At 44.4% G+C, this 27,251-nt stretch overlaps 1 protein-coding gene and 1 non-coding gene across 7 annotated transcripts in view; both read right to left on the bottom strand.

Moving 5' to 3' along the window:
* MYOF (myoferlin) overlaps positions 1-27,251 on the bottom strand; it is a 153,246-nt gene that overhangs the window by 20,617 nt on the left and 105,378 nt on the right. For 3 of the 6 annotated variants that reach the window (XR_005793567.1, XM_040485881.1, XM_040485880.1), the window contains 16 exons: positions 26,185-26,330; positions 24,069-24,242; positions 22,830-22,938; positions 21,509-21,586; positions 18,146-18,327; positions 17,894-18,052; positions 17,671-17,769; positions 16,550-16,711; positions 14,492-14,657; positions 11,025-11,101; positions 8,470-8,526; positions 7,008-7,019; positions 5,404-5,502; positions 3,461-3,586; positions 780-935; positions 224-315 (listed from right to left, as the gene is read on the bottom strand). Coding sequence is in view for 5 of the 6 variants with exons in the window: in XM_040485881.1 (XP_040341815.1) it covers positions 224-315; positions 780-935; positions 3,461-3,586; positions 5,404-5,502; positions 7,008-7,019; positions 8,470-8,526; positions 11,025-11,101; positions 14,492-14,657; positions 16,550-16,711; positions 17,671-17,769; positions 17,894-18,052; positions 18,146-18,327; positions 21,509-21,586; positions 22,830-22,938; positions 24,069-24,242; positions 26,185-26,330 (1,894 nt within the window). In the remaining variant the exon portion in view is untranslated. The remainder of the gene's footprint in view (positions 1-223; positions 316-779; positions 936-3,460; positions 3,587-5,403; positions 5,503-7,007; positions 7,020-8,469; positions 8,527-11,024; positions 11,102-14,491; positions 14,658-16,549; positions 16,712-17,670; positions 17,770-17,893; positions 18,053-18,145; positions 18,328-21,508; positions 21,587-22,829; positions 22,939-24,068; positions 24,243-26,184; positions 26,331-27,251) is intronic. The other 3 variants (XM_040485884.1, XM_040485882.1, XM_040485883.1) reach the window with 2 other exon arrangements.
* TRNAR-UCG (transfer RNA arginine (anticodon UCG)) lies at positions 23,187-23,271 on the bottom strand. Its single transcript has one exon. It is a non-coding gene; the product is annotated as a tRNA-Arg (tRNA).

Below are 27,251 nucleotides of genomic sequence, written 5' to 3' on the forward strand. Positions count from 1 at the left end.
TCTAAGAGAAGCCCATCTTATGACTTGGCTTTATTTTCTTCATGGCGCTTTTCACTTGCATTTGTGACCTTACGTGTTTACTGCCTGCTCTGCTGATGAGAGTATGTGTCTAGTTCCTAGTCACGGTCCTGGGGCCTAGAACAAAGCTGGGCACATGTCACATCCTTAACTCAAAAGCCGTGGAGAAACAAAGGACAGAGAAACGTTTAGAAATGTTCGTTACCTGCCGAAAACCGGGTTGAGGGTGTTGGGGATGTAGTGGTCTCGATCTTCAATTACTTTTTTGCCCAGTGTTATTTTTATATAAGGGTCACACTGTGGGGACAAAACAGATGGCATGTCGTGTCACCATTGGGTGCAAGTTCAAGGCAGTTTCCAGGGCAGACTCAGGTAGCCTCCACACCCGCTCCCACACTGACGAAAAGGTGGCGTCTGCGCCTCAGTTGAGGTCTGAGCAACACGGCCCTTGGTGCAGCAGACCGCCAGCCGCCTTTGGAGAAGTGGTGAGGGGTGAAGGGGCGGCGGCAGGGAGGAGGCACTGCGCAAATCTCCTCGAGGTCACATTTGTAAAATGAGAAGCATGAACCAGAGGAACCAAAGCCCCTTCAAGCTTTCGGATAAATCCCCATTGGGACAGTCCTCCTGAATACATTGCTTGGATAGAGTATCTTTCCCCTAGTGAGATAACAGACGCCCCAAAAGAAAGAACATGACAATTATTGTGGCTGATGACTGTAATTATCTTGCTACAGGAGAAGGCCCCACACCCAAACTCTTACCAGGCCATTGTTGTCTTGGGGCTGGAGCTCTAAGCCTCGAACAATGTAAATCCTAACCGTGCATTCCTGTGGGACGCTGTCAGGTAATTCCCGAAACTGTCTGGGAGGGGCCGGCACGCTGGGGTCATCCGACAGGGAGTAGATTCTAAAGGAGCCCTAAGAGAGAGACACACAGATATCCTCACGAGGCCCCTGGTGACCCGGGCGGAGGACTCCTGCCTTCCCCTGCCACGTACATTCTGGAGCAGCCACAGGGGCTGCCTTTTCGTGAAGGGAACAGTGTCTATTACACTATACACGTTTCCAGTAGGGAAGGTAAAATGATGATAAAATAAGTATTTAACTGATTACAAAGAAGAAAGGGCAGGGCAGAAACAGGAAGACCAGGCACAAATCGAGGCCAGAGCTGGACCGGTATGGTGGCAAAGGAGGTGGTGAGGAGTAAAACCCTGCACATATTTTGAAGATAGGAATCAAAGTGATTATTTTTTATTTTTATTTAAAACAATTTTTTTAACGTTTATTTTTGAGAGAGAGAGAGAGAGAGAGAGCGCGAGCACGAGTGGGGGAGGGGCAGAGTGAGGAGACACAGAATCCAAAGCAGGCTCCAGGCTCTGAGCTGTCAGCACAGAGCCCGACACAGGGCTCAAACTCACGAACTGTGAGATCATGATCTGAGCCGAAGTCGGACGCTTAACCGACTGAGCCACCCAGGCGCCCCAAAAGTGATTATTTTTCAACGTTTATTTATTTTTGGGACAGAGAGAGAGCATGAACGTGGGAGAGGCAGAGAGAGAGGGAGACACAGAATCGGAAACAGGCTCCAGGCTCTGAGCCATCAGCCCAGAGCCTGACGCAGGGCTCGAACTCCCAGACCGCGAGATCGTGACCTGGCTGAAGTCAGACGCTTAACCGACTGCACCACCCAGGCGCCCCAAAAAGTGATTATTTTTTAAACCGAGTAAAGTGCTAAGGGTGATTTCCCTTTTCTGGTGTCACCCCTGTAAGCCCCCTCCCACCTCCCAGGCAAACTCCTGTTCATCCCTCAGGTCTCAACTAAAAAGTGTCTCTTCTTCCAGGAAACCTCCCTGATTGCCTCTGGGTTGGATGTGTCTTCTGCGCTCACCCCTGCTGCAGCACTGACCTCTGCATCATGCTTGTTTACTTATTGTCTACATTCTTCATGAGACTGGGAGCTTCCTGAGGGTGGGAACTGGGTCTTGTTTATCACTCTGTCTCCAAGGCCTAACACAGGGCCGGGCATGTCTATGGGGCACCATAAATGTTTTTTGAACAAGTGAGCCATCAGGCCAGCTTGACAGGCCATACATCGTATGCTGAAATGAGCTTAATTAAGTACAAGAGAAAGCACTCAAGTTGGATTCCAAACATGTGGGTCTTAGTTCCAGCTACACTCATCCAGCAAAGCAGTGTGAAGTAATAAGCACTTACTACTATGTGTCGGGCATCAGGGACCCCAAAATGAACTCAAGGAACCCGGTCTGGCACAGGGATATTAGATAGGTTTGATTCTTAGGCCTTCTTTGATTGCTTGGTGGGAAGCCGCAGTGAGAAGGATGCCGAGAACATGGGTAGGGTAGGTAGGGTATAGTGTTCTGATCGATTAGCAATGTCTGCTGTTGGAAAGGGTTGGGAAGTAGCAGCACAGGTGCCTGGGATTTGCGGGCTGTGGTCGGAGGGAGGGGCGGTCACGTAAGCTGATACTCCCAGTGTGAAAGGTGCTTTAATGGTGGCAGGAAGCAGACCTGTGGGAGCCCAGAGCAGGAGTGAGTCACTCTGCCAGAAGCAACCAGGGACACTTCACAAAGAATGTGACACTTGAGCTGACCTTGAAAAGGATGAGTAGGAGTTTGTCAGACCACAGAGAGGGAAGGCAGAAGAGCCTGTCCCAAGGCTCCCCGTTGTGAGCAGACGAGGTGTGTCTGGGGCCTGGGAGAGGTCCTTGAGCAGCAGTGCGCCAGGGCGAGGGAGCAGAGGAGCTCGGGGAAGGCCAGCTCCGCCTTAGGAAGGAGTTGGGACCTGAGCCATCGTGGAAACCCGACATCTTTTAGGAGTCAAGAAACATGATCATGTTGGGCTGCGTGGGGAATGGACTGGAGTAGGGCAGAAAGGTCAGGAAGTTGCCTGGTGGTCCTGCTGGAAGGCGAGGAGGGGGCAGTGGGGGCAGGGAGCAGAAATGAGGTCTTGACGACGCTGAATCTGCAGGACTCAAGCTTGGATGGCACAGGCAGGATGACGGAAATGTACTGAGAATGGCTTTGAGGCTTCTGGCCCCCACCCCATGGCCCGTTTTCTTGTCACCACCTTGTAGCATCCTTCAGATGTCAGAGGACATGTCCCTGCCCCAGAGGCTGGCTGTCCATTATCCTAGGTCTCTAAAGAAATTAAAGGTGGGGGCGCCTGGGTGGTGCAGTCGGTTAAGCGTCCGACTTCAGCCAGGTCACGATCTCGCGGTCCGTGAGTTCGAGCCCTGCGTCAGGCTCTGGGCTGATGGCTCAGAGCCTGGAGCCTGTTTCCGATTCTGTGTCTCCCTCTCTCTCTGCCCCTCCCCCGTTCACGCTCTGTCTCTCTCTATCCCCAAAACAAGTAAACGTTGAAAAAAAAAAAAAAAAAGAAATTAAAGGTGGATTTGAAACAGAACAGAAACACACGTTGCTCACCTTAAACTCTCCTACCACAGAAGGATCTTCATTTTCATCGGATTTGCCTCGATACAGTTTGAAAGTATCCGAAAAGTCGGTCAGGCCGCCGAATTCTGTTACATCCTCCAGTTCACAATCATATACCTGAAAACCATCAACAGCTTCTTTTTTTTTTTTTTTTTTTTTTTTTTTTTTTTTTTTTTTTTTTTTTTAAATTTTTTTTTTTCAACGTTTTATTTATTTTTGGGACAGAGAGAGACAGAGCATGAATGGGGGAGGGGCAGAGAGAGAGCGAGACACAGAATCGGAAACAGGCTCCAGGCTCCGAGCCATCAGCCCAGAGCCTGACGCGGGGCTCGAACTCCCGGACCGCGAGATCGTGACCTGGCTGAAGTCGGACGCTTAACCGACTGCGCCACCCAGGCGCCCCCATCAACAGCTTCTTAATTTCTCATTAAAATGCAGGTGGGGTCTCAACAAAAAAAAACCGGCAATACCAAGTGGGCGTGAGGGTGTGGATGCAGCAACGGGAACCCTCACATCGCTGGCAGGAATGTAGAAGGGCACAACCACTTGGGGCAAACATCTGGCAGTTTCTTATTGAGTTAAATACCCAGTGACTCTATGATGCAGAGACTGCATTCCTAAGTGTTTATTAAGAAAAATGAAAACACGTGCAGGTCCACATGATATGAGAAGGCCTGAAGCAGCTTCATCCTCAGGAGAATGGATACACAAATCGCAGATATTATATCCGTACAATGAACTGCCACTCAGCAATAAGAAGGGACAGAGTACCGATACACAGGACAGCGTGATGGATCTCAAAACAACTGTGTCGGGCTAAAAAAGCCAGACACACACAAAATACATCTGGTATAAGCCTATTTCTATGGAGTGTAAAAACAGGCAAAAGCAGTCGATGGTGATAAACCAGATCAGCTGTCTCCAAGAGGGATGGGCGATGGTGGATAATTGGCTGGAAGGGGTGCACAGGAGCTCTCTGTGGTGATGGAAATGTTCTCTGCCTTGTTTTGGGGGGCAGTTTACACGTAGACGCATACAACTATCACAACCCATTGAATGGATTCCTTTATTGTACATAAATTATACCTCCATAACAGAAACAGGAGAAGAGGAGGAACAAGAATGAGAATGAGGGAAGAAAGGAGGGAGGAAGGGAAGGTGGTTCGGGGACTGATCTACCTGACCAGTTTGATCATTTTTCCAAATTAGTGGTTCTTTACATGCTGGTGTTTCTTGAGCTGCACTGAGATGTTATGATAAGGTGAAAATATGTGGAGGTTTTACTACTTTGATGGGGAAAATCATTTTAATGGCTAGATATTTCTCATTTAAAATTTTTTTTCCTCCCATGCAATGTTCTGAAAACTTTAGCATTTGCTTCTACTTAAGCGCATTAATTATAGCCTGAAACATGGAATGAAGAATTGGAAACTCAAAACATTAAACCAGGAGATCACAGATAGCCAGATCTGCCTAGCTCAACAGTTCACCTTCCTCCTGGACACATGTGTCCATGGTTGTGATGCTATGTTATACCCATGTAACAGAATCAACTTTTCAGCTGGTGAAATGGATGCCTGTTTGGAGGACAGGCATGTTGACATTTCACACTGTTCTGTAAGAGCATGACTTTTAGGGTTCCTTGGGTTGAACTGGATAATTGTTGGCCTAATTAGTGTGGTGCCAACCCATTCCCAACCCTCTGTCAGATGCCCCCAGCCCCAAAGTGGCAGTCACATAACCATAAATCAACAGCTGTCCTCAAGCTCCTGGAATCTTGGCAAAGCCAAAGCCTATTGCAAGAGGACTCTCTAGGAAGCCAGAGGTGCCCTGGGCCCCTCCCCATCACCCCCTTTTGTCTTCTACTTAGCTCTGCCCATGGTCAGTTGCAATGGATGTGTTTCCCTCACCCACAGCAGCACAGGCCCAGGTACCTTGAGTTTAGAATAGCCCTTCTGAAGGTATTGTCCACATTTTTCATGTTCCCCTGTGGAAGCATAAAATTTGCTCCACCAGTCAACGATTTCTTCCTCCTAATGAAAGACATCAAAATGGAAAAACCTTTATTTAGTATTGACGTGGATTTCCAATTAGTGCAGGAAAACCCATATGTAACAGGTAAGAGAAATAGGTACTTCTGAACCTGAAACAGGGGAGATGATAGGATTTTTGTTTACATGTAGATTCAGACTCAGCATTCACGATTCTTCTACCCAGAAGCTACAGGTGAAATGACCATCCTTGGTGGGATCTAATGCCCAGAGCTATAATAGATTCTTTTTTTAAAAAATATTTTATTTATTTTAGTTTTAGAGAGAGAGAAAAAGCATGAGTGGCGGAGAGGGGCAGAAGGATAGGGAGAGAGGGAATCTCAGGCAGGCTTCATGCTCAGTGCAGAGCCCCACATGGGGCTAGATCCCACAACCCTGGGATCATGAATGACCCAGCCGAAATCAAGAGTCAGACGCTCAACCTGCTGAGCTACCCAGGTGCCCCTAGATGATTTCTTACAGCCTATAGACACAATATATTCATTAGTCTGATTTTACTTTTTTAGCCTGTTGACTTGATATTTATATATACAAATTAATTAGATAAAACTTCCCTTATATGTTTTCCACTATTTCATTTCTTTAGTCCTTATAGCCAGCAATGCATTATAAAACAAAGCTAAGCTGAGAGGTGGAAAAACTGGTTCTAATTCCAGTCCCATCCTTTACGTGATAAGCTGTACTCTCACATTATAAGCCACATCGGCTTGGGCAAGTTATCCAACATCTCTGAGCATCAATTTCTTCATCCACCGAGTGGGTAAGAGCACTACCTGTCTCCATCTACTTCAGAGAGTTGTTTTGGAAATCAAAAAAGATCATTAGGAGAAAGAGCTTTAAAAATGATAAAATGTAAAACACAGTAGGGAGGCATTATGGGTCATTTAGACAAGTGGCTCCCAACCTGTCCTTGGGGTTTCTAATTCAATCAGCCTGGGGGAGTCCTGGGCATTCAGGAATGTTTTCTTAAATTCCACAGGCGATCCCATTGTGCGGCCAGTGTTCAGAACCTCTGGTTTAGACGGGTGGCTCTTGGTTGGGCAGAGGGGATAGCATATCAGAGTCACTTGTACAACAATTTAAAACTGCAGAAGCCTATAGTTTATTAAAGGCTGCTATAAGTTCTACTCAAATTTTTAACAAGAATAGAGCCTCATCAGACCCACCCATTGTTTATTTTAATATACCTGGGAAAGAGTGATCTTGCTGGGGGGAAAAAAAACAGTGTCACCTGTAACATAGACTCTTAGTCTGGGTAGGGGCAGGGAAGGAACACTCAAGAAAAGCTATTTCCTTTCTGTGTACCATAGACATGCAAACACACACACACACACACACACACACACACACACACACACTATACAGAATTATTTCCCCTTTATAGTCAGTAAACTAAGCCTGGATTTTAAAAAGTTTCTTTACATATCAGCTATAGGCAGAAAATCTAAAATGAATCTTAAATCTAGCAAAGTGTGTACAATAGTTACCTTTTCTGTCAGCTGTTTATCACATATATGCACAGGAAGAGGGCAAACCGTGTCAGGTCACACAGATATGGAGACCCCATGAGCATCAGGTTTAAAGAGAAAGAGAGAAGGAGAAATTAATTTTCATGCATGCTTTAGATGATCAACATTTTGATGGATTATTTAACGTATTCAAGATGATCTCATAATTAAACACACCTTCCTGGTTTCTTCTCTGAAAACGTGCACATGAGTTACAAATAGTATTAAAATGGAAGGGTTGGAGGTAGCCACCCACATCCCATGTTCTCAAGGGTTAGATAATCTCATTGTCTGCCAGCACAGTGGTCACAAGACGGGAGGGATGGGGGTGCATGGAAGTGTGGCCACTCATCAGTCTGCCCCTAACCTTTCATTTCACTTAGCTCCTAAAGTATTCCCCAAATTGGCCTTATTCTTATCCCTTCAAAAACTCCTGTCAGGGGAAAATCATGTCTAGCATGGCTGCAACATCATCATGTAGCTGCCTTTCCTTGCTTTTTCCCCATGCCTCTGTTACAGCACCAAATACAGATGCGTCCATCAACACTGTTCGAAGATGTCAAGTTTCTCATGGTCAAATGCTTCCATCTGAGCTTCTGCATGGAGAATCCACCCCTGATCTCAGGGTGCATCCAAGAGATGAGGGAATGGTGAGCTCGGATGCTGGGCTTGAGTTTTCTTTCCGTGCCTGCTGGTTGTCACCCAAGTTCACCTTCAGGGGCAGTCTGAGGAACTGCTATCTAGACCCCCTTTCTGAAATCCTAACTTGATTTCTTATGTGAGGAGACAGTAGCTCCTCATTATAGGCCCTTCCTGCAGCTGTTGTATGAGGCGGCCACAGGGCTTCCTCTGTTAAGTGCCCCTTGGTGTTTTCTGATTGGCGTTTATTCAGTACACAGCATTGCCAAGAGAGGCAGAGAGATAGACAGATGTAACAGTTTGTTATATTAGATTCATACCAAAGCAGGATTAAAGGTTAAATCGCAGCCAGATTGAGATTTTGGAGAGAGGGACTTATGCCAAAAGTACATTCACGTTCTGAATGGTTCCTGAATTTTTTAAAAAGATTTTTAAAGTCTGTTTATTCACATCTATTTTTAGCTATTTGAAATCATTTCCAAGAAGAGAATAGTTCATGGTTTACAAAGCATGACTCAAAACAAATGTCTGGTTTTAAAAGTTAGGATTAATATGGGAGAATTTATTCACGCCCATTTACTCAGGAGTTCATGTGGAAAAGGGATGCGAGCATCTCAAGAAGCTTGCTTTATGGTATCTGCATGGCAAGAATCTCCCCGGGCTTCAAACAATCACATTTGCTTAAAGATCACCTTTCACTCCAAAATCTAGTATTAGAAGGAATCTGAAAGGAGAATTCAAGTCTTTAGACCAAGGTCCCCATGGTCCCAAGCAGCTTCATGCATTTTCTCATCATACATACATGCACTGTCGTTGGAGAAGCCATTTTGCTGAGTGCTGTTGACATACTGCTTAAACACTGGAATTGGAAGGTAATTGTTGAAATGGCCATGTAGGAATGCCCATGTTATCCGGCTAGCACTTACCAATTTGCCCCAGGCACCACCTTTCTTGTGGTAATGCTGAGCCCATTTAAGAACTCCCAGAGATCCGGGGCACCTGGATGGCTCAGTCGCTTAAGAATCTTTGGCTCAGGTCATGATCTCATGGTTTGTGAGTTCAAGCCCCATGTCGGGCTCTGTGCTGACAGCTTGAGCCTGGAGCCTGCTTTGGATTCTGCGTCTCCCCCTCTCTCTGCCCCTCCCCTGCTCGCACTCTCTCTCTCTCAAAAATAAACATTAAAATTAAAAAAATAAATAAAAAGGAACTCCCAGAGATCTCACAGGGCAACGGTGTGAGTTTCTGTGAGCACAGGACAGTTACCCAAAGCCCTAGCCTCCAGCTCACATCAACAGCAGTTAGTTTTGACTTACTCTCTCAATTTACCCAGATTAGTGGTAACGGACATACATTACACATATATCACATGTACATGTAATGCACGCACATCATGTACATGTAATATAGGACATCAGCAAAGTTGTTATTATTTGCTCTTCCAAAGCTCAACTTCATTCATTTGCCTTTGCCGAGATGTGTACTGTCTTCCCTAATGAATGGGTGGAGTCAGTTTTTGAGGGGAGATTCCAACCGGCCTTTCCTAACACAGTGTGCCTCAGCTAGGTGTTAGCAGAACAAGCTGATTAAAGTCATGTACAGTATAGTAGGTCCCCACTTATCAGCGGAGCATACGTCCCAAGACCTTTAGTGGATGCCTGAAACTGCGGGTGGAATTGAACCTTGTATATATTACGCTTTTTCCTATATACACATACCTATGATAAAGTTTAATGTATAAATCAGGCACAGTGAGAGATCAACAATAACTAATAATTAAATAGAACAATTATAACAATATACTGTAATAAGTTTTGCGGCTATAGTCTCTCTTTCAAAATATCTTATTGTACTGAACTCACCCTTCTGATGATGCGAGATGATAACATGCCTAAGTGATGAGACGGGTGAGGTGAGTGATGTAGGGGCTGTGACACAGTGTCAGGCTACTATTGCCCTTCTGACAGAAGGAGGACCGTGTGTTTTGGGACAGTAGTCGACTGCAGGGAAAGTGAAACCTCAGATGGGGGGCGGGGGGCACTGAACAATGGTGGTTCCGAGTGCTACCACCTCCAATCCTGTTCCGCTGCAACTCAGATTCTAGGATGTAAACTAACCTTTCACAATGTGTTGTTCCAGTAGCCCAGTCATCCGTCAACTACTGTTACGAAATGAGTGACAATATCAGCATAGATTGGCCTTGATTCTTCTTGATCCCCCATATGTAGGGCTACCGAGGACACAGCAGGCACGAATAAGAATTGTTTGGCGATGGAAAGTAAGAAAACTGGAGACAGGTTACAGAACAGGATCTAAAACTGCCTTTTTCCTGGGCTGTTGTGAAAATGTATTATCAATCAAGGTTCTTAAGTATACAGTACTTAATTTCTCCCTAGGCCACCACTGTTTTGGTGGGAATATGTGAGGTCGTTTGCAAAGCAAATGTGGTGTTTCGCAGATTTGATATTGTCATTTATGACTGTGGAGGATTCCCAGGGAACAGAATCAAATGCACTGCGATACAGAGCTGGCTGTGGAGACCACATTTCATATGGTCCAGTTGTTAGTGAGCTTAATGAAGTGGGAAGGAAGTGAATTTTTTAAAAGGCACTGTTTATGGACATAATATATTAAAGTGCAATCATGTGCATTTTTTGGCCAGTTTGCACATTAAAACATGCTGTGAAAGTCCATCCTAAATGCCAACACAAACAGGGAGATATTTGATGTTTTCTTTTTTCTGGACTGAGACCTTTCTTCCCCCCACCCTCCCTTTCCTTCTTGTAGAATTGGCTGCAATGGTTCTAAAATAGGCTCCTGAGTGAGCATTTCCACCAATTTCTTCACCTCAAAACCACAGTGAATATAAAAATCTTAGATAACCCACACACGGGCAAATAGGGTCATTAAAAATCCATGACATTTCTACTTCATGCATGCACCCCTTCTTTGGAATGTTCAGTGCTACAAACCACTTCCTGAAATTTCTCTTTCTAGCAAATGGTATCATTCAGACTGTTCACACCAATGGTTCTCAGACCTGCCTGCACATTAGAAGCGCTTGGAGAGATTTTTTAACATACTGATGTTTACTAGGTCCCTCTTCCTCTTGGAGGGTGGGGCCTGGTCCTGGGTATTATTTTAAGTATCCCGGGTGACCCAGGGTAGAGGACATTAATCTACACAACGTCATTTAATTACTGATGAGTGTAAGATTCAGATTCTTTATTCTACCTCCATAAATTGGCTTGGTTATTATTATTTTAATTGCATTGAATGGCAGTTTGCCTGAATTCGCCCAATGCCTAGGCACCTGGAAAATAAAACTGATATTATCCGATGATCAGTTCTGAAACCTACCTTTGAAGCCAGTAGTGGTTTGGTGTCTTCTATTTCAATAATGACGTCCCGGCAGGGTGGGGTAGACAGAAGGGAGGCTGCAAGACAGACAATTTCTCACCCAAGATACTTAGGAAGAAAACAGTACTGAACATTCTAGTTGAAGTTCAAGTTCAGCAGCCACAGTGGAAAGTAGACTTTACTCATGGGTAGGACTCACTGAGTGTACAGGACCATCCCTGAATGGAGACGGTGACCCAGTAACTCATCACTTTTCCCAAAACGTGATGTAGGTTTAGACATTTTCTCTTGTCTTGGACAATTAGCCCAGTGCCTGTACACAGGAAGTGCTCAAAAAAGAACGGTTCAATTGTATCAAGAAAGACCAATGTCTCTAGAGGACATGAGCGGAGAAGGAAACTCACATCGGAAGGAGCTTCAGCTTCTTAGAATCTGTTCCCAAGACACAGCAAAGCAAAGCAGGGCAAACAGTTGCACATTTCAGGCCTGAAGCTGCAGGCGGCTCATTCGGCTCCGGTTCCCACGGTGGGAGCACAGGGAAGAGGCGTCACCCTGGTTTTATGCAATTCCCAGAATACGGCTGACCCGGAACAACACGGGTTTGAACTGTGCAGGTCCACTTATGTGTGGAATTTTTTTAATGCACTATGGTACTGTAAATATATTTTATTTTCCTTATGATTGTATTTTTTTTTTAATTTTTAATGTTTATTTTTTGAGAGAGAGACAGAACATGAGCGGGGGAAGGGCAGAGAGAGAGAGGGAGACACAGAATGTGAAGCAGGTTCCAGGCTCTGAGCTGTCAGCACAGAGCCCGACACGGGGCTTGAACTCACAACCGCGAGATCATGACCTGAGCTGAAGTCAGAAGCTTCACTGACTGAGCCACCCAGGGACCCCTTATGATTTTCCTAATGTCTTCTTTTCTCTAGCTTACTTTATTGTAAGAATACAGTGTATAAAATATACAACATACAAAAAAATGTGTTAATGGACTGTTTATGTTATTGGTATTTAAGGCTTCTGGTCAACATGAGGCTATTAGTAGTTAAGCTTTAGGGGAGTCAAAGTTGTACATGGATTTCTGACTGCATGAAGGTCAGTGCTCCTAACCCCTGCGTTGTTCAAGGATCAACTGTATTTGTGGCTCTGGATTTTGGGATTAGTGCAAGGGCTCAGGGGTAGCCCCTGGGCTCACCAGGTTTGCTTCCAGTGAAGCCTCAGCCTAGGGCACGGGTGTGGGTGAGGAGTATGTCTACCCTTTATGGAAGACGGCATTGGGCAGTCAGACATTCAATGGGAGGCCAGCACCCAGACAGAACAAACTGCAAAGCCAAAAGAACTTTCTGTTTAACCCACCCGTGTAGGACCAAAAGCAGGGGAGGGAGGACACATATTTTAGGTACATACCACGTGCCAGGGAGTGGACTAAGCCTTTTACGTACTTTATCTCATTTAATCCCTCAATAATCCTGTAGAATATGCACCATTATCCCCATTATAAAGATTAAAAAACGAATTGAGGCTAAGAGAATCCAAGTTACTCGCTTCAGGTTAAACAGCCAGTAGGAAGTGGAAGTAGATGACCTAGGGCTGTCTGACCCCAGAGCTTGTGTCTTAACACGCCAGCGCCCAGGGCAGAGTAAATGCTCAATGAAATGGGAAAGGATTAGGGGGACACTGGGGAGACAGGGAGAGTGACATTTACTGAACATCTGCGATCCTCCACTTGCTGTGCCAGCTCATTCTATATCCACGCAGCACCCCCATCCCTACCAGCAGTCTCTACATTTCCAAAACAGGCTCCCCCCAAAACTTCTGCCAGCTACAACACAGGACGTGACAGCCAGTTGGGTAGGTGTGCGGGAACACAACTGTATGCAAGCTCCTTCTTAGCAGTTCTCTGCTGTACCAGCCTCACGTAAACAAAGCCTCAAGGACAGGAGGAAAGCTATTCTGTATGCTTCTGACACTAGGCCAGCCAATTACATTCCTCAACTCTTACTCTATTTTTGGTTTTAAGAAAGTACCAGATTCTAGTCTTGGGAACATTATGCTTTGCCCACCCCATACTCCTTACGGATTTTCCTTTTTGAAGAGTTCTCTGAAACCTTGACCATATTTCACATTAATTACAGAGTCACTAACCAGGAGACCTCTGCCTGAGCCCCATCCTGCCCGCCTCCCCCGCCCCCCCCGCCCCCCCCCCCCCGCCCCATAGACACCAACAAGTCCACACTCCCATAGACACCAACAATGCAGAGAAAGATTGCAGAATTTGTGATTTCACGTATTTGGATCAAAGAACTTTGTCTCATGAAAGCAGCAGGGGCAATGCTAGGACAATGGTTTCTCTCCATTGAGTAACCCCAAATTAAACAATGCTGCAGTTATAGTAATCCTTGTTGCTATAAAAAAAGTTGCTATTTTAGGTACTATCAATTCAACACAAAATGCTTGGCATGGGAAATTTCTGGATAAACTCATGTAGGTTTATTTTTGCCCACGTGTGATTGTGGATTTTATTTTAGCCTCTTCTCTGAATCAGGGCTATAGGATGCTGAAACAGATGAGTTTCAGATGCTCTGTCAAATCAATACCAAACCTTCTGGAAGATTAAATAGAACTGGTTAGCAGGACAGCTGCTTAAACAGAAGACATCTGTTTCAGTCTTGAGGCACCGACGATCAGCTGAATGAATGTGTGATAGTTCCCCACGGCGTCTAATCTCATGAAGCCAGGGTCCCTGGAACTATGCTGACCCACTCCCCAACCCCTAACACGGACCCTGGCACACAGTAAGCTAAAAACAAGTCATTATTGAATGGGCAATAGCAAAATGCTATTCATTAGCTGTTATTTATTTGGAGCCCTAAGGTCAGCACCATGCCCCACTATCATTTACCTACGAATCACGTGACCTACGGCAGACAAGTCCCCAGCTTTTCCTCCGCGGATATAACAATGAAATAGTATCTTTCCAATGACATTGCGATAACGGGATGCGCTCATGAAGACGACAGACAGAAACCAATTCGAAATGAAAATCCTCCCCCCCACCCCGCTTCACTGCTCAGGAGGGGACCGCTGTATTTCTTGCTCAAAGCATTTATCACACTGACTGCAACTACTCATTTCCTTGTTTGTCTTCTCTGCTTGACTACATGAAAACACTATGAAGCACTTAACATCTCCCGAAGAGACAGCTTATGTTCAGCCAGGGATAGGTTACTTCAGAAGGTAACAGTTTGGGCGCTGGATGCCGCCCCCCCACCCAAACAAGGTGGGAATTCAAATCTAACTTTACCACCTACTAACTATAGCACCTTGGGAAAGTTACATAGCCCACTGGATATCAAATGAGTTCTTCATCTGCATGAATATTTTTTATCTTGAGGAGGTCTGTGAAGATTTAATCAGATCTCACATGAAAAACCCAAAGGGATATTTATAGACGTGAATTTTACCTTTTAGCTGTGGCACAAGATCCTCCTTTCCCGCATAAGGGTCGCAGCGAAAGCGGTCCAGGCGGTCGATGGTGCACTGCCCAACGACAGGCTTCCGCCCAAACTGCCTGTGGTCAATGACCTTGATCACCAGCGGAGGCATGTACAATTCTTCCTTGGGCAAGAACTGGGGATTCACAGAGGTAGGTGTCACTTCTTCTGTAGCAGAACTGCCCAGTAAATTCTCCCAAAGGGACCAACCCAGACTTTTTGCCTGATTGGTATAGCCCTGGGGACTCACAGTACGTAGTTCAGGAATTTTATGTGCTAGGCAAACAGCATAGTGCTTGAGGACGGGAGCTGAGCCAGACTGCCTGGGGTCAAATCCTGGCTCTGCTACTAGGAGTCGCTTGGCCTCAGGCAACTTTTCAAAGCCCCAGTTATCTCCTCAGTAATAGGAGGGTTGTTTAATTGATGTATGTGAACTGCTTAGAATAGGGTCTCAGTGCCCAGTCACAGGATGCAGACTCAGCATTTAAAAGTAACTGAGATCAAACTGAATCTCCAAGGGAAATAACTGTGGCTTGGGAATCTTTTAGTCTTGGAAGTTCGGTGTCCGAATGGAATGCTCAGTTTTCCTCGACTCCTCCTGTTCTTCCGTGTGGAATTTGGTGGCCTCGATGACATTGCCTGATTAGGGAATCAGGGGCTGGTCTTGGGGTCTGCCTGGTATGTGGTTCAGATACATTTCCATCTCTGGCCTTGCAAAGGAATCGAAGTTGGGGTTGACTGAGTGGCTTTTCTCCTGCCGACTGAGACTAGATTCAGACTAGAACGTGGGGGGTGGGGGAGGGGCTGGGGAGCAGGCAAGGGTGGGTGAAGTGGCCTGGGGCAATCACTTCCCGATTGGATTCGGGCTTGCAGCACCCAGGTGGCACTCCATCTGCACATTGCAGGGGGGAGGAGGACGGGTTTTGCAGCCGGAGGAACCTAAGTCCAAACTCTGGCCGCCTACTTGCCAGCTATGTCCCTGGTGTAAATTACTTATCTTCTGGGTTTCCGCTACAGTGGGTGTTTAAGGAGTGAAAAATGCCTGTCTTGCAGGGTGAGAGCAAAGACAAAAGGCAGGGAGTATGAAGGCAGCCGGCACCCAGGGCTGCTGCTGTCGCCTCTCCACATACCCACTGCCGCACAGAAGGTGTGGCCTGACACTCACTTGCAGGACCTGAATAAGGTGTCCCCCTCTCTAGGCCTCAGTTTCTTCATCTGTAAAAGCCCAGGTTAAATCACGGGACCCTAGAGTTTGAGAATGGTGTGCTAGCGACACCAAATGACTAGGGAGAGAAAAGGAATGTGAGGGTCCTGGGCTTTCTACTCCATCAAAGCCAAGGAAATGCCTTGATTTTATCTCTTTGATATAGTACAGTAGGATAAGGATTTAACTGCTTTAAAAGCAGGAGGACTGGGTGACCTCTTCTTGCTCCTATGGGGTCCTATGATGGAGGGCCGTGAACCGGATCTGACACTGTCCCATATTCCTAACAACCCGTGGAGCAAGGTGGGTGCCTTCCAGAAGCACCTGGAGGAGGGGCGCAGTCACGGGCTGTTAGGGCATGGCCCCACTGCCCCAAATGGGCTCTGCACCTGCCCTTCCCCAGCCAGCCAGTGCCTGTCTGGAGGCTTCCAGTCCATACACACTTGCAAGGGCAGGACTGAGGGTTAGTATTCTGCCCTCAGGGGACTGACCCAAAGCCTGAACCTGGTAGCTGAGCAGATGAAAAGTTTATTCTAGAAATACGTATTCTCATAAATATTTCTGTATCACTGGGGATGTCTAAAGCTTCAAGAAATCATCACTATGGTATGAGAGTCTAAGGGACAAAAGTCACTGGCAAGCTGAATCCAAGGCAAGGTTTTTCTATTTGCTGTCAGAGTTTGGAAATATATAAACTTTGTGTGTGTGTGTGTGTGTGTGTGTGTGTGTGTGTGTGTGTGATTATATATATATATATATCTCCATATTTCAGATAAAACTCAGGTACTCAACACACATGGACTATTACAATCTTGATACTGTACCACTTTCATGAAGAGAACAGAACTTGGGAAGTTGGGTGTCTTCTTAAGGTTTTTGATCACCACTGATTCTACCCTTTCCCCTCCACACTCCACAATGAGGCTGGGGGATGTGATAGAAGCCATCTGGTAGTTCTTCATATTTCTTAAGCCCCAAGCTAGAATCTAAGAAAACAATATAAAGAGATAGAAAGAAAACCCAGTATATTAAAAATAATATTCAAAGGAAACATTCTTCCTTAATAACTGAGAAATTCTTTAAGGTTGACTGGTGGAGATTTGCCTAAAATCTCTGAGACTCTTATTCTGGAAAGCCTGTAGGTCATGCAGAGAAAGTGGTTTTGCCCCTTTTCCTCTGCCTGAGCTGCTAAAAAGCAGAGCAGTGAAGAGTGCAGGAATCAAATCCTGGCTGTGAACCCAGGCAAGTTAGTAACCTATGTCTCATCTGCAAACAGGACTGACAGCATTATCTACCACAGGGTCATCCCGAGGATCAAGTGTAAACTTCTTAACACAGCGTCTGACATGTAAGCATTCAAAAATGATAGCTGTTGTTTAAAGCCATCTGTTTGGTCTCTGGAAACTCTTACCAAGACAGCTTGAGAATGGAAATCTCAAGGTAACATCAAGGAAGAGAACTTGAGAATGGACCAGACACAGTCCATCAAGCTACCTGTTAGCTCCATCAGCCTGTGTCTGCCCTGATTGTCTGGCATGTCAGCATTTCCTGTTACCCCCATGCCTCTCTCCACCTTGAGTCCCCTCTTGAGTCTCCTGCTCTCTGTGCACACGTGCGCGCACACACACACACATACACACACACACACACTGCTCTTTGTCTGCCTTCCCTCTCCCAGCTCTCCAGTGGACACGGGAAACTCAGAAATCTCCTGGATCCTAGTAAATGAGAACCCCAAATTCCCTCAGTAAGGCCGGAATTGACCTGTTCTTCTTGTTTCAACAAGCCTTCTATGTCCATGAATATTTCAGATTTTTGGACAAATGCTTTAGGAAGTTGGACACAGCAAGAGAACAGGTGACAAGATTTCATTTCCCAGGTGAAGGATTCCAGTTCTGTCGCTATGTCATTTGACTTGATCCATAAAACTTAGGGAGCTGCATACCTCAATGGCAGTGAGCTGGACCACAGGTCTGATCCCCTGGGGAACCATGTATAGATTTGGCGCCCTTTGTGAGGGAAGGATGGGAAGGTTGGAGCCATCCTGTAAAACAAGCATGGAAATGTCAGCGCCTCTCTTTAGTTCAAGGGAATGGTGTCGCGGGTTGTTAACAAGCATTTTAAGCAGTTGCTATGAAAGAATATGTAAGTGAGAACTCAGTAAGTACCTTGTGCCTCAGAATCAGTTCTGCGGTTACAAGGACGTCCCCACAGGCTTTGTCTCCATTCTTTAAGGGGTGCCAGAGAAGTTTGGGCGTGATATCCATTTCTGAGTTTAGCTTTACCAGAGGGGAGCACAAGCTTCGTCCTAAAAATTCATCTTTGCCCTAGAGAAACAAACAATCCTTAAATTCCCCAACAAATATCCCTATAAACTTCCATTATTCCCCACGCCATCTTAGAAATTCTAAATTACCTACCACTTGGTCATTGTCAAAAAGTTCAATGACAACTTTGGGTGGGTTCTGTAGGACTGTCTGGGGCTCCCCATAGATTTCAATTTCATCAAATATAATCGTTTGGTCCCATGTGGGATTCAGAGTTGAGTGGATGATCTCAGTGGTTTTGCTTCGATGGAGGAAGGAGACATGAGCATATGGATCTAAAACAGAAGAAGAGAGGGGCACCTGGTGGCTCAGTTGGCTAAGCGTCTGACTTCTGATTGTGGCTAAGGTCATGATCTCATGATTCATGAGATTGAGCCTTGTGTCGGGCTCCGTGCTGGGCGTGGAGCCTGCTTAAGATTCTCTCTCTCCCTCCCCGTTGGCCCCTCTCCTGCTCACATTCTCTCAAAACAAAAAAATAATACATAAAAATAAGAAAAATAAGAACTAAAACAGAAGAAGAGAGTAACAGCGAGGCCATGGCTAAAGTCCAGCTCCTGAGGACCACTCATTTCAATTGCATGTTCTTCCTTCAGGTGCACTGATCACAGACCCTCACCACCACCTGGGAGGTAGATTGCCAAAGCAATCATGAAAAAGAACAGAGCTGGAGGCATCACACTTGCTGGTTTCAAATTATATTACAAAACTATAGTAATCAAAATGGTATGGTAGTAGCATAGAAACAGACACATGAATCAACAGAACAGAATAGAGAACTCAGAAGTAAATGCATGCATATGTGAGCAACTAATTTTCAATATAGGTGCCAAGAATGCACAATGAAGAAAGGATAGTCTCTTTGATAAATGATGCTGGGAAAACTGGATAGCCACATGCAGAAGAATCAAGCTGGAGCCCTGTTTTATACCATACACAGAAGTCAACTCAAAGTAGACTAAATACTTGAATATAGGACCCGAAACCATAAAACTCCTAGAAGAATGTATAAGGGGTAAGCTCCCTGATATTAGTGTTGGCAGTGATTTTTTTTTTTCTGGCTTTGACACCAAAAACAAAGGCAACGGAAGCAAAAATAAATAAGCGGAACTATGTCAAACTAAAAAGCTTCTGCACAGCAAAGGAAACAACCAACTGAATGAAAACCCATGGAATGGGAAAAAAACATTTGTGAACCACATATATGATAAGGAGTTAATATCCAAAATTTGCAAGGAACTCATACAAAAGAGCAAAGAGCCCAAATGACCCAATTAAAAAATGGGCAAAGGACCTGAATAGACATTTCTCCGAAGAAGACATATAGGTGGCCAACAGGTACAATAAAAGGTGCTCGACATCATTCATCATCAGGGAAATGTAAATCAAAACCACAATGAGATATTAAGTAACCTCTCTATCCTGTTAGGATGTCTCATTATCAAAAAGACAGGAGATAACAAGCGTTGGCGAAGATGTGGAGAAAAGGGAACCCTTGTGCACTGTTGGTGAACATGCAGACTGGTGGAGCCACTGTGTAAAGCAGTATGGGAGTTCCCCAAGAAATTAAAAATAGTTATCACCTGATCCAGCAATCCCACTTCTGCGTATATATTCAAAGCAAATACAATAATGATCTCAAAGAGATCTCTGCACTCTCATGTTCACCGCAGCATTATTCACAATAGCTGTGGTATGGAAACCACCTATGTGTCCACTGATGGATGAATGAATGAAGCAAATGTGGTGTGTATGTGTGTACTATCTATTTATAATTCAGCCTTTAAAAAGAAGGAGATCCTGTCATTTGTAACAACATGGAGGAACCGGGAGGGCATTATGCTAAGTGAAATAAGCCAGACCGAGAGAGACAAATACTACGGGGTATCACTTACATGTAGAAGTTCCCCCACACCCCTTCAAAAATCAAATTAATAGAAACTGTGAGTGGAATCGTGCTTGCCAGGGGCTGGGGGGTATGTGTGGGGGGGAGGGGGGTGAAATGGGGAGAGGCTAGGAGAAGGATACAAATTGCAGTTATAAGGCGAAGAAGGCCTGAGGACCTAATGTGTAACATGAGGACTACAGTTGACAACAGTGTATTGTATAAGTGACACTTGCTAGGTGAGGAGAACTTAAGTGTTCTGTCACACACACAAGTGTAACTACGTGAGGTGACAGATGTGTTAACGCAATTGTGGGAACCCTTCCATCACGTAGTTGTATATCAAATCGTCACTTTGTATACTTTAAGTGTGCAACTTTGTAATTTATACCTCAACAAAGCTGAAAAAAGATAAGGAAAAAAAGAAGCAATCTGTTTCTCCTCCATGCTAAATAACTTCACCAAAACTTTTGCAATTGCCTGGGAGCTGATCTATTTGAGCAATAGCCTAATATCTAACCTGAAAGTGTTCTATCATCGAAAATGCTGCTTCATTTTTAGCATTGCGGTATCACATGAATGGGGCTCTTTGTTTCTGCTCCGATCATATATCTTATGTCTCAAACTGCAAAGAATGTGCTTGAGTTTTAGGCAACTTCAGTCAAGAATCTGGAGAAGATTCTAACTTCAACTTTCAATGACTGAGTGCCCTCTGGTGGTGAATATTCAAAAATGTCTTCAAACCCCATTTGGAGATCCGTAGTCTAGACATAGCTTTGAATCTCCTCTCATTTGTCAGAAAAGGAAACCACTCACAAATGTTGGTTACATTAGTGCTTGGAACACACCTCACAACTGATGTGAGCGTGCCAGAGTGTCAGGCAACTGCTTTAAGAGCTGTTTCCATAGAAGCTCTGCTCCGTTCAAGTCCTGAAGGAGAAATCTGCCCCAAGTAGCCCAGATGGCCCCTGAACTATTCATGATCCCACCAGCTAGAGCAAAAACTCCCGGCAACCTTTTCTTCAGCCCTGCCTTCAGCCTTCCCCTTAGATCCAGTCCAAAGGACACAAAACCAGCCGGGTCTCATGGCTTTATGGTGCTGCTGGGAATCGGGGGAACAGGCTGCGGAGAGGTCGAAACGGGCTCCCAATGACCTCAAGCCTGGTGTTGTAGGCAAACGCATGAACTTGTGATCTGTCAACTTGAGAGAGCTACAAAAAATATATAAAGGATCTTAACTTCCCAATCAGCCCAAGAGCCCAGGGTATATGTATATATAGCTGTGTGTATAAGCAGAGAGCAGAAACTGCTTTTCTTCTTGGGCCTTTTTATTAGCTGATCAGTTAATGATTATTAGTATTAAAAGACCACATATCTTCTGTGTATCTCCAGCACCCAGCAGGAGTGCTCGACATACTCAGTGATTATTTAATGACTGAGCAGTTTACTTCACACAAATCGAACTAATCTCAATATGGAAAGCCTTTTAGTTGTTCTCTGAGAAATCACTAAAAGCATCCACAAGCTAGCCTGCTATGTAACAACATGCACGATGGAGATTTTTGTGTCTTTACCTGAAAAACTATCCTTGTCTAGAGCCATGAGGTTTCTGGCCTGATAGATATAGCAGCGCAGATGGTAAATGTAGACTCCTGAAAAGAACAGGATGGAGGTTACTTACAAGAAACAGAACACTGGAATATTTGGAGATAATACATATTTCAGATCTACTTCTCCACAGTAAAGAACACATAGACTGCTGATGACACGTGCTCCCAAAGTAGTTCTGTTTCCTATAAAATAAAACCAACTTTAAAAATACTACAGTAAGGTTGGGGCACCCGGGTGGCTCAGTCGGTTAAGCATCTGACTTCGGCTCAGGTCATGGTCTCACAGTTTGTGAGTTTGAGCCTCACGTCGGGCTCTGTGCAGACAGGTCAGACCCTGGAACCTGCTTCAGATTCTCTCTCTCTCGCTCTCTCTTTCTCTCTTCCCCTCCTCTGCTCGCACTCTGTCTCTCTCTCTCTCTCTTAAAAATACACATTTAAAAAATACTATAATAAGCTCAATGCAAGTGTTATCACTCAGAAGAACATTACTCCTGTTGTGAAATACCTGGATTTAGGCTACTGCTTGTCATCACAGACCTTTAAAATGAAACTTGGTTTCCAGGAGTTATAGAAATAGGGCTTTCTATACTATTTCAGCCCCAGATCTAGGAGACAGTTATCTGCTAAAAGCTGCTTTGAGAGCTCAAAATCTTTATACTCTTTATCCTTACTGTGTTAATGTGTATACCCTCCCACCTCCCACACACGTGATCTGAGAGAGAGAGTAGGGCACTGTGATTCGGTGCACAGATCTGGGAGTCAGACTACCTTGTCTATAGTGTTTCCAAGCTGTAAGATTTGGGGCAACTTATTTAATCCTTCTGCATGTCTACAATGAGGGCAATAATAACACTTACCTCCTCGGGATGTTACAAGGATTAAACAAATTAATATATGCACAGTGCCTGGCACATGCTAAGCCCTAGATAAGCATTTGTTATTATTATTATTATTACACAGCAGGTCTGCCTCTTCCCAGAATGCCTAAAGATTATCATCGGAACCAATCTTTACTTAACTTTTTGAACCTCTTTTTCTAATTAAAATAATCTTTTGGGGGAGCTGAACCGATAGAATCAGTAAAGACTCTGTCAAAGTCAATGATTTGACAACCCTCCACCCCAAATACAATTTTTAAAACTATATTTTAAAAAATCCTCTCATCAGGTGATGGCAATGGAAGTCACCCTTGCATGAAGACATTTTACTCATGTTTGGTGAGGCAAAGAGTTTTCTAGAGAGAAGTCATAGCAGTGGAAGGCACAAATTCATGTTTGAAACTTACTGTCAAAGTTGCAAGAAACAATGGGAGTGTTTGCCCCAAACACGGTGGTGGCACTGTACTTCTGCTTTTCTGTGCTCTTTTCATCTCCTTCCTCAGTAGTGTCCGCACCCTAAAGAGGCAGAAAAGTCCATGAATGGTGCCTCAAGACAAACAAAGAGGCAAGAATCACAAAAATCTGGAATGGTGGCTTTCAAAATAGACTCTTTTCATCCAATCACTCCATTTTTTTTTTAATTTTTTTTAAACTTTATTCATTTTTGAGAGACAGAGAGAGACAGAGCATGAGCGGGGAAAGGCTAGAGAGAGAGGGAGACCCAGAATCCAAAGCAGGCTCCAGGCTCTGAGCTGTCCGCACAGAGCCCGACGCGGGGCTCGAACCCACGAACCGTGAGATCATGACCTGAGCCGAAGTCAGACGCTCAACCGACTGAGCCACCCAGGCGCCCCCCGATCACTCCATTTTTAAAGATGAATGAAGCCCAGCACGGCAAGCGACTTGCCCAAGGTCACTTAGCTGGAAAGCAACAGAGCATGAAGTTGAAGCCAGTCTTTCTGCCTCAAGGTCAGCCTTACCAAACCCGGATGCTGAAAATTTTAAAAAGGCATAAAGGATAAATAAGGGGATTAAAAAGGGGGGAGGAAGACAAGAATAAGCAGTGGAAGCACACAGCAGGGTCAGTGTGCAAAAATATCAAAACAGGCTGTGTTTGGAAATGGCTCCCGACCACCATGTTGTTTTAGATGGACCACTGCCATTTTCTTATTCCTTCCTTCCACCGTCTGCTTTTTTCTTCCCTCCCTTCATTACTGTGAGTCCATATAAATTATTCTCTAATTCCGTGAGCCATCCTTCTGTTTTCCTCCCCCTCACATCTGTATATTTAACACTCTTGATTTGTTGAACATTTGTAGTTTCCAAGGTATAATCCAAGGAACCTGTGCCTGGGAATGTTAACAGATGTCACCTGCGACCAGGGTTTTGGAACAGATGTATTTGGAAAATGCCCGATGAAACAACATTAAACAGGTGTGTCTGCAGTAGAACTTCTTAGAATCTTTCCTATATTAGTGGTCTATTCATTTAACAAGAGTTACTGAGCATCTAGGATGTGCAGCTTTCTCCCAAATTATCTGCAGTCCTGCAGTACTGGAGGGATCTCCATGGCGTCCCAGGTGTATCCAACACTCATCTATTTTCTCTACACCAAAATTTTTGAGCTTTGAGTATTTATTACTTACGAGGGCACCTTCAAGTTTAAAGATGGCAGCTGCACCATGTGTTTCTGAAGGAGCCATTTTTCTTCTCCAGCGTCTACGGCGAAAGGTATCCGAACTACGCTGTTTCCAGTGAAATTTCCAGCCAATTAAAGAAGCATATTCCCAGCCCTCCCGGTCTTCATATTCTTCCATGGCCTAGAACAGAAGTAAAACTTTGAATGCTAATGATAATCATAATAATAACAACAATAATATCCCTTAATTGATAAGGCAGATTATGTGGTCAATCAACAAATACGCATTGAAAATCTACTCTGTTCCGAGCACTATGCTACGAGCCAGTGATACAACAAAGAAAGAAGTAGACACATTGTCTGTCCTTGCAGAGCTGATGGACTGTGGGAACACTGAGAGATAACCAAGCAATTGCAATGGAATGAGACATTGCAGGAGAGGCACCTTATTCAGATTTGGGGAGGGTTAAGGAAAATGGATTCTTTCTTAACTTGCTTTCTATATTGTCATTTTCATTAGCTCATAAGACATTGCAATTGTGATACGGTTTATAAAACATTATTATCTCCACTTTATATAGGAAAAAGTGACACCACGGTCCCTAGGATTTAAATGTCTCATCTAAGCTGATAGCCGGCATAACTAAGTGATAGATCAGATATATTACTTCCGTAATAACTAGTAACTTATGAGTATAGTACTTTTCATCTTCAAAATGGTTTATACATAAATGCCCTCAGTGTTCAATGTTGTATGCAGTTCAACAAATCTGTGTGTCTACTGTGTGACAGAGATTGTGTTAAGCGCCAAGGAGGCAGTGAAGGACAAGACAAGACAGGGTCCGTGCCTTCATGTGGCTGACCTTTACTGGTGGACATTTTCTGTAAATACCTTAAAAGTATTACTAGATTTAATAAATGCAAAATAATACTGAATCATATTTATGATCTCAGAAATAAGAGCTCTATGGAGGCTATAACCATTGTAGAGATTTGTTTTTCAATTTTGAATAAACATAATTGCAGGTCAAGCACAATCTTGTAATCGCTGCTCTAGTAGTATTCACAGTGGCACTGAAATATTTCAGGTAGCCAAGAGTGAGGAGGTTAGGGAACAGGATCAAAGTCTCAACAATGCTTTTTGGTAGGACTGGGCCAAGTTTCTAGTCTTCTTCCCACCCCCTCTTGGTGCTCTCCTGTGGCAGGCAGGAGGGAGCCAAGTGCCTCCAAGAACTTCTCACCCCATCAGAATATGGGTAGTTGAATGAGAGGTATTCGTTTATCAGTTTATTCATTCTCCTCCATTACTTGTTAGGAACTAGTTTCTGAGCTGGCAAGAAGGATACAAAGTAGACGGCTTCCATCTTTGTGTCCAAGGAGCTCCCTGTCCAATAAAAAGTAATTTCATTGCATTTACTATGAGTCAGGCACTTTGTGGAACAGCCTTGCCTGTGTTCAAACACGGCTGGCTCCGTCATTTTAGACATGTGGCCTAGAGTCCATTTAACCTCTGTGAGCATTATCTAAAAAATGAGGATAACTGTATATCTCGGGGATTACAGACAATGCATATTCAGTACCTAGCATTAGAGAAGGCACATGACACATTCCACTTATTATTATGAGCAGTATTATTCCATTTCACTTACTATTATTCCACGTAAGCCTTATACTACCCTAATTAAAAGCATGGTATTATACCCATTTTGCAGATGAGAAAGGAAATAAAGCCAGGATTTGAGTCCTCGTGTATCTTATTCAAGGGCTGAACTATTGCCACTACTTCCTTATGCCACCAAAATAATTTCTATTGCTACCTCTAGAGTGGTTCTCATTATTCAGCCTACTTCAGGGTCACCTGAAAGACATGTTGAAGCACAGACTGCTGGGCTGCACCCCTGATTCTTAAATCAGTAGGTCTGGAGTGAGGCGTTTCTAACAAGCTCGCAGGTAATGTGTTGTGGCTGGTTGGGGTGGGGGGCACATTTTGCAAACTTCTTTGAGCAGGCATTAGGCCCTTGACTGGCGAATGGTTTCTGTAGCAAAAGCAGAGTCACTGGAATTCTGTGTGGGTCCCCCCGCCCCGACTCCCCGGACGTAGCTTCCTCCATGGTAACTCTTACCCTTGCAGTACTTGAAGCGCTTTGTGTTAAATCTTTCTTGCGTTTTCGGACCAGCCTTCGCCGCCTATGAGTATGATACATTTTCTCTGCTGCAACCCAGGATTTGGGCTTATTATCAGGAGGAATGGTAATTCCATACTCCCAGCCTGGAACAGAGTTTGCCAACGGTTATCCCAAAGAGATGCATTTGCCAGACTGCTAGATAAACTTCCAGAAAACATCCAGCCAATCTCTCTGCTCCCCCATCAACATTCTCTGTGGTGACAAGGAATGCCACTGCCCCTTTCACTTTGCTGCAGTTCAGCCAAACTGAATACAGCTCTGTCCCCTTCGATCCCTCTTCAAACTGCTTCCTTTGCACCCACGAGGTTCTCCTTCCCCTTTCTCCCTCCAATCACTCATGGTAATTTAGTGCATCTACGAATAAAGCACAGTGCAAGACGCAGATGGGGACAGTGCTGAAGGGTGTCGTCTGTGTAGCTGCACAGCCAGGGTTTAAATCCCAGCATCACCACCACTGGATGTTCACTAAAAAACATCCTTGCTGGTTAGTAAACCTGCCTATGGCCTAATTTCCCCAGCGATAACGATAAAGAATACCTTTTTAAAACAGAGTTCATCAAAATAATACATGCAAATAACTAGGACTATGTTTGTGCTCAGTGCTAGCTATTATTATAAGGCTTGGCGTGTGCACCAAGATCAGTAAGAAATTTATTATCTAGTTGAACCCTTCTGTATTATGGTTGTTTTTTTCTTTCATAAGGGAAAAAAATCAGATTTTCTCTTTTGATATTTCCAAATATTATAGTCATTTAACTTTACTATTCATTGAAAAGGATAAACACCATTAACAGAATCTATGTCAATAATCTACATTATTGTATGTCAACCTTACTTTAAAAAAAAAAAAAAACACCACAACAATCTGCATTATTGCTGAATAGGTTGACTTTTAAGGCATTTTACAGTCTTTCTTCCTGAGCTACAGGGTCCTGAGTGTGATGTTCCCAGGGAAGCTATGTGATTAGAAAAGAGAAAGTCCAAATTCCACTTCCCTCCCAAAT

The sequence above is a fragment of the Herpailurus yagouaroundi genome, unplaced genomic scaffold (genome assembly GCF_014898765.1).
Source record: "Herpailurus yagouaroundi ecotype Mexico unplaced genomic scaffold, PumYag 163, whole genome shotgun sequence".
Lineage (NCBI taxonomy): Eukaryota > Metazoa > Chordata > Mammalia > Carnivora > Felidae > Herpailurus > Herpailurus yagouaroundi.